The sequence below is a fragment of the Mandrillus leucophaeus genome, unplaced genomic scaffold (assembly GCF_000951045.1).
Source record: "Mandrillus leucophaeus isolate KB7577 unplaced genomic scaffold, Mleu.le_1.0 Scaffold253, whole genome shotgun sequence".
NCBI lineage: Eukaryota > Metazoa > Chordata > Mammalia > Primates > Cercopithecidae > Mandrillus > Mandrillus leucophaeus.
This window is the reverse complement of record NW_012102621.1, coordinates 1939272-1947066: the sequence shown is the minus strand read 5'-3', so window position 1 is coordinate 1947066 and position 7795 is coordinate 1939272. Positions and strand designations below refer to the sequence as shown.

General features: G+C 45.3%; 1 protein-coding gene across 1 annotated transcript in view; it reads left to right on the top strand.

Moving 5' to 3' along the window:
- Positions 1–7795, top strand: part of SHISA9 (shisa family member 9) — a 355039-nt gene that overhangs the window by 327897 nt on the left and 19347 nt on the right. The window contains exon 4 of the mRNA XM_011983671.1: positions 3186–3233. Within this exon, the coding sequence (XP_011839061.1) occupies positions 3186–3233 (48 nt within the window). The remainder of the gene's footprint in view (positions 1–3185; positions 3234–7795) is intronic.

Sequence of the window (7795 nt, the reverse complement as noted above, 5' to 3'; positions counted from 1 at the left end):
AAAAAAAAAAAAAAAAAAAAAAAAAAAAAAATCCCTAATGCTCACTTGGTGGTTCAGAGAGGGATGATTGGTACTTCCAGAACTGGAAAAGATCACCCTTTCATGTAATTCCTGATGGGCTTTGCAAACAGAAAGTTGCCTGCACATTGACATTTATCTTTCATTAGCCCCTTGTCCAGTCTTGTCCAGTTTTTCCTCTAGGTTTCTGATTATTGATCTCCTAGGTGACCAAAGATTCCTGATTATGTGCCCTTAAGATGGCTGAATGCAACCTTGGCCACTGAGTGTAAGAAAGAGACAGGATGTACCAGCATCATTGATAAAATGCTGTGTGCCTTCATTTCTAATTCAAAAATTTAATTTTATTTAAAAAAATTGTCTGTGTTGCTATTTGACAGATGAGTGACTATTTGGCCAGAATCACAATGCGTTTTCCAATAGCGCTTTTTCAAATGACGCAACAATATACTTCAATATGGCAGGAATTCCCTGTTTACTCTTGGAATCCTGAGTGAAAACCCTAAGAGCCACACATGAGGCACTTGGCCATGGATTGGACTCTACTAGTTTAATTTCTTTTGAAGTTAGGGCAGAAAGGGGGCTAACATCACTGAACTCATGAACAGCACGCCTCTGAGGGGGCTGTGAGTCCCCCCATTTTGCAGAAGGGGAAACAAACTTAGCATAGTTATTTCCCCATAATCCATACTTTTAGTAAATGGCAGAGCCAAGACTCATATTCAAGAGTGCTTGACTTGGAATCCTATGTTCTTTCCATGAAACTATGCTGTCTTCTGCAGAGAAATTTCTGGCATCTAAAGTATGTAACCAGGCAAAAGAAAAGTTGAGAAAGCCTATCCCCTGCTCTTCTAGGGGAAGGAGAGCTTACTAAGGTACTCATCACTCTTTTTGTTTGAAAGTAAAAGTTTGGCTGGGCACAGTGGCTCACGCCTATAATCCTAGCACTTTGGGAGGCCGAAGTGGGCAGATCACTTGAGATCAGGAGTTCGAGACCAGCCTGGCCAACATGGTGAAACCCCATCTCTACTAAAAATACAAAAACTAGCCAGGTGTGGTGGTGCTCGCCTGTAATCTCAGCTACTCAGGAGGCTGAGGCAGGAGAATCACTTGAACCTGGGGGGCAGTGGGGGTGGAGGTTCCAATGAGCCGAGATTGCACCACTGCACTGCAGCCTGGACAACAGAACAAGACTCTGTCTCAAAAAAAAAAAAAAAAGAAAGTACAAGTTTCCCTATGATGCTGAGTATAATTGAAGTCTAGTGTATTTGAGGTATGCGGTATTGGCGGTATATTTTACATACAGTGAAATACACAGTTCATAATTTTACAATAGTGTGATTGTTAAAACACAAAAAGCATACACTTGGGTAACCACATCCCAATAAAAATGAGAAATGTTTTCATCACACTGAAAATTCCCTCATATCTCCTTCCTTTTAATAACTTAGGTCTACTTCCTCTTAATGAGCATTTTTCATCCTCGAAGTATTTTTCTAATATCCATGAGTGCGACCAAGTGCACAGTGGAGCCTTACTACCTGTTCCGTAGCCTATACATCATCTTATTAAATGCCCTATTGTCAATGAACGTATAAATGAAAATTCATTATTGCAAGAGCTAAGCCCTATCTGAGGTAATGGGGACAGAGGTGACAAAAGAATGGTTCCTGCCTTCAAGGCAAACAGTGATGGATTTGATTAGGGGTTGAGTTGACTTCCTTGGAGTCAGCGACTTAGTGGCTCGGTCAGCCTGTGGCCACCCACACAGGAAGAACTGGGGTCGCACCACTATTTCCAGATGACCCTGGCTATGGGGGAGAAGAGAACCGAGTCATCCTGGGCAGGCCCGACTCAGTTTTAACTTCCTCACTCTTCTGTTGCTCCCGTTGTCTCTCTTGTGAGTGATGAGGCGTGTACATTTCGGATCCACGGGGGGGATGTGGCGATTTGAGCATCCTTTGGCACGCCTGGGGAGGCCAGCCAGAAATGTTTAAATGGGGCTAGATCTGTGCTTTGTAATCGTTCAGATGACAGACTGTTCCCTGCGCCTTCACTCAGCCTAATATATCTCTGGAAATGGTGCCAAACTGTTGAGGACTTGGTCTTTCCAGGTAGATGCCTAAGAAAGGAAAGAGCTAGGACCACACGCTGATTGGCCACGTCTCCAGCCAATGAGGAGAGGTCTCGTGGGTAGGTTTGCCCCACTTTAAGTAAAACCCAATCTTACAGAGAAGAACTAACAAAGAAGATGCGAGGTTGCGGGGGGGACGGGGGGAAGGGGGCGGGTTGGGTTAGGTATAGCCTCGGCCAATTCTCATTATCCTTTATTTTATGAAAGGAGTCGTTATGGAATTCTGTTAATAATGTTAGATCCCCCAGGGCTCATTGGGGACATCTGAAAGGGAATTCAATTCGGATAAACTGATTTATAATGAAAACTCCAGGCACACACCTGTTCTATAAAGCAATGTATTACTCATTATGGGATTCTCAGATAACAAGCTTGATCTCGTTACTGTTTAGGAGAATTTCCCTACCTTAGAAAGGGTGACTCTGGATAAAATTGAATGCATTCCTTCATTCAGTCGTATTTTCCAAACACAGACTGTGTATTAGGTACTGTGGTAAGGTAGCCCCAACCTCACGGGGCCTGTCACCCAGCATTTAAAGTCGCAGTCATTAGAGCCTGTCCCAACCTTGAATCTGGGGCTAATAATGTGTCCCTTTTCAGGAGAGGGGGATTGCAGTGGGATACGATCAAAATCTACCTCTTGTCATCAGAGTGTAGTCTTGAGCTAAGATGAGCTCATATAACTCAAAATTTCCTTTTTTTCTAAGCAGGTTGAAATTTATAGCCAGATTTTCCACCTAAGAATTCTCTTTCTGCCTTACATAACTTAACATATCTAGGCCTTTTTCAGGAGGCTTCTTTTGATCTTCTGTTGGGTGTTAACGTGATGTTGCTTCAAGGCCTTGCAGAAAGAGGTACACACATAGCTGCGTTTTCACACGTGGCTCCCTTCCCTGTTCCCTGGGTCCCCTGAGGCCTGCCCCTGCTTGGAGGCTGCAGCAGGGGCAGCCAACAGCACCTGGGTGTGAGGGCATAGTGAACGTGGGTGCCCTGCAAACAGATCATCGGCATCTCTTGATTGTTATTTTTTTAGGAAGTTCTGATGGTGACTGGGCAGTATCGACACTTAAGTCACCAAAAGGTACTGTACGGCTTTTTCTGGCTCTTTCGTCCAGGTGTTGTCAAATTTAGCATTAAATAATGAAAGGATAGAGAGTCCTGGTGTCTGTGTGACCTGTGCACATGTGTGTCTGCATAGGGTGGCATCTGCAAGTCCGTCTAAGTTCCAGTGTGTAGGTGTTTGTGTGTGTGTGTGCATCTAGCAATTGTTGGACAACGTGCTACCCCTCACTTCCCAATATTTGTTGCCTGATGGAAAACATCACTATGAGAAATCATGCCAGGTAAGGTGAAATGTGTTAATTTTTCTCAGAAAGCTGCAATGGCAAATGGCAAAACACAAGGTAAATTAATGGGGGCGGGGTGGGAGAAGAACACAGCTTCTGAGGAAGAGATAAACTTAGTGAAGTTATTGGCCAAGGGTCTTGGGAATGATTAGCCTTTTAGAGAACAGAATGCTATTTTCAGCTTTCCTGGGACAGCGTGGTAAGCAGAGAGGGTTAAGAAGTTGGTCGACTTGAGTCTGTGAGTTAACCCAGCTGGGTGACCAGACCGGGTGGCAGGTATCATTAGTTAATTAGCTCCCTATGTGCCAGAGGACTGGCCCTTTACATCATTTTATCATTTAATTCTCTGATGATAAGGCTGTGTAGGCATTGTCTTCCGCATTTAGAAATGAGGACATGATGTCTAAGTAAGGATAAGTCTTGCTGGTCTACAGTCATATGACTATTCAGTGGTAGAGTTGCAGTTTGAACCTCTATCAGTCTGACTCTTATTCTAAGCTATTTTCCGCTGGGGTGTAATGGGAAGCGGCTCTTTTTAGAATAGACCAGAAACACCCTTCTCTTTATGCTTTGTTGGACTCGGTGGAGAAGTAGCTGACCTAAGGAGGTGGAGGTAGAACTATGTATGTATTTGTTTATTTGTTTATTTATTTATTTATGAGATGGAGTCTCACTCTGTCACCCAGGCTGAAGTGCAGAGGTGTGATCTTGGCTCACTGCAACCTCCGCCTCCCAGGTTCAAGTGATTCTCCTGCCTCAGCCTCCTGAGTAGCTAGGACTACAGGCACATGCCACTACGCCCAGCTAATTTTTGATAAATATATATATATATTTGTGTGTGTGTGTGTGTGTGTGTGTGTGTGTGTGTGTGTGTATATATATATATATATAGTAGAAATGGGGTTTCACCATGCTGGCCAGGCTGGTCAAAATCCTGACCTCAGATGACTCACCTGCCTTAGTCTCCCAAAGGGCTGGGATCACAGGCATGAGCCACCACGCCCGGCTGGTAGAACCCTTTAATGAGCTTGAACTGGGGAAAATTAGGAGGCATTGCAGGGATATAAGCAAGAAACCGGTGTATTAGTCCGTTTTAATGCTGCTGATAAAGACACACCCAAGACTGGGCAATTTACAAAAGAACAAGGTTTATTGGACTCACAGTTCCACGTGACTGGGGAAACCTCACAGTCAAGGCAGAAGGCAAGGAGGAGCAAGTCACATCTTATGTGGATAGCAAAGAGAGAGCTTGTGCAGGGAAGCTCCCATTTTTAAAACCATCCAAACTTGTGAGACTCATTCACTATCACAAGAACGGCGCAGGAAAGACCCACCTCCATGATTCAGTCCTCTCCCACGGGGTTCCTCCCACAACACGTGGGAACTGTGGGAGTTACAATTCAAGATGAGATTTGGGTCAGGGCACAGCCAAACCATATCAACAATCATGGCCATTTTTTTTTTTTTTTTTTGCCCTCTCAAAAGATTATTCTGGCTTCTAAGTGGAGACTGGATTAGGGGACTGTGGACTAGAGTTGTGGACACCCACTGGAAGGCTCTTGCAGGTGGGTGGTGACCTGCACTGGGGTGGGTAGAGGACGGAGAGAAGAAAATGGAGTAGAAGGATCATTGAGAGTCTGCAAAATGTACTGAGTGAGGAGGAGGAGGACCATGAGACCAATGGCTCTCACGTTGTAACCAGCTTGAGCATGCATCAACATCACTCGGAAGGTTGTTACAAACCCAGATTCCTGGGCCTCACCCAGGAGCACCTGATTCACTAAGCCTTGGATGGGGTCTGAGGAGTGGAACTGCTAACAGGTCCCCAGGTGATGCTGATGCTAGAGGTCTGGGACCACACTGTGAAAATGACTGCAGTCAAGATATCTTTTGGGGAAACTAACACCCTGTGGTTTGTTCTCCAGATATCTTTTTGTAAGCTGAAGGTTCTGAAGAGGAGAGTTTGACCAGGGCCCCAGAGGCTCAGAAACATCCCGAGTTGTTGCAGGGAGGAGAGTGAATTCTGTTCCCTCATTGGGAAAGAGTTTTACATCAGTGTGTTTAATGAGAGTCCCCTGACTGCTTGGCTGTTGCCTTGAGAGAGACATTTTTGGGTTTTGCATTAGATAATAAGTATTCACATGTCAAAGTCCATTTTTAGAAACGCAAACAATTTGGAACATGACAGACCTACTAATTTGAGGCATTAACCTTTTTTTTCCCTCCCTGTGAAAAACAAAGCCATTAGGATCCCTGTGATGGCATTTGGAGGCAGTCTGCATTTCTGTCCTTATATCATCCTTTTGTCGTCTGATGCATTTGGAGCGTATTTCAGGATAGGTTAAAAGCAGGGAGCTGTTTTCTACCCAAACCAGGCTAACTTCACCTGTCCTGCTAAAGGCACCTGTATCCTGCCTTGTCCGGGGAGAGGAAAAGGGGTCCCAGTGAGAACCAAGTTCCTCTAGGGTCATTGGTCTGCCGCCAGTGTTCTCTACTCAACCTCTAGACCCAGACTCTAAATGAGGTATAGTAGCAAGGTTGGGGAGTTTGTATGCCCCCACCTTCCACATTCTGTCACTTTCTTAAAAGGGAGAGACAGGCCAGGCGCAGTGTCTCACGCCTGTAATCCCAGCACATTGGGAGGCTGAGGCAGGCAGATCACCTGAGGTCAGGAGTTTGTGACCAGCCTGGCCAACATGGTGAAACCCTGTCTCTACTAAAATTACCAAAATTAGCCAGGCATGGTGGCACGTGCCTGTAGTCCCAGCTACTCCGGAGGCTGAGGCAGGAGAATTGCTTGAACCCGGGAGGTGGAGGTTGCAGTGAGCCGATATCATGCCACCGCACTCCAGCCTGGATGGCAGAGCGAGACTTTGTCACAAATAAAAAGGACAAGTTGGATATGATGGGCTTAGACTCAGATACACATGGGTTCCAATACAGGCACCATCATTTGCTAGTCTTATTATCTTCAACCTCTCTGATCCCCTATTTTCTGTTCTGCAAAGTGGAGACCATCATATCACCTCCCTCCTAGCTTGTTGTGAAATAAGATGTTTAAAACACGTGTCACAGTACCTGGCATGTGGAAAGTAATAAATGCATGCAGGTTACGACTGGTATTAGTAGTACTGTTATTATCAGGTGAGCAAATTAAAGGCTCTGAAAAGCCTTGTGGTAATAAAAACTGGTGAACTCTTTTTAACCCACCATTTCCCAAACACTTTTGACATCTGATCTTTTTGTTCTTAAGGAAAACCAGTGAACATCTTAACATTCAGTGGCATGAATGTTGCTGGGAACCCACTTTGGGAACATAGGGCATGGGCAGAGAAGTATGCAGAGGTGCAGGTGTCACTGGGGAGCAGGGGGTGTCACTGGGGGAGATGGGAAAGGAAGTAGCTGTCAAGGAGAAAGGATAAGGTCTTTCAAGAGACAAGTTTCTTACTGCCACCTGCACTGGAAATGACTCCCTTTCGAGTGTGTCTCCCAGGACAGGAAATGGTAAACATCACACTAGTTGGTATGATTTATTTTTCACTACGTAGGGCTTCCCATGCAAGTTGCCCCCTAGTGGCCACTGCTGTTGATCCTCCCACACCCAGCCTTGGCAACACTTGTCACACCTGTTTAAAATCCACCCTGGAAGACACCATCTCAAGCCCAGCAGGCTCTCTTAATCGAGATGAAGCCATGTCTTTGGAAATCTGTTTATTTTGCAAACAGAATCTTTGAACTTAAGTCCAGTGCCACAGCAAGGCAATCAAATTTGGAGAAACTGCCAGCATAGACTGCAATGTAATCTCTGTGCTTCTCACTAGAATTGGCCTGGGTTCCCTTTTCCAAGTTACACACATGCTCCACACTCCCATTTCTACCATTGCTCCAGTAGAGGAAATCAGAGAATCTACTATCTGTAGGTTTTGCATGGGGCTTGGCTTGGTATATAATAGGTGCTAAATAAGGGTAAAAGAGGCCAGTACTCACAAAGTCTCCATTTATCTCTGCTTTGGAGATAGCTCTTAGTCATCCTGATGGAGTCTTTCAGAAAGAAATACACTTCACTAGGCCGGGTGTGGTGGCTCATGCCTGTAATCCCAGCACTTTGGGAGGCCGAGGCGAGCAGATCACTTGAGGTCAGGAGTTTGAGACCATCCTGGCTAACATGGAGAAACCTCATCTCTACTAAAAATACAAAAATTAGCCGGATACAGTGGCATGTGCCTGTAGTCCCAGCTGGGAGCCTGCAGTCCCACCTGGGAGGCTGAGGCAAGAGAATTGCTTGAACCCCAGAGGC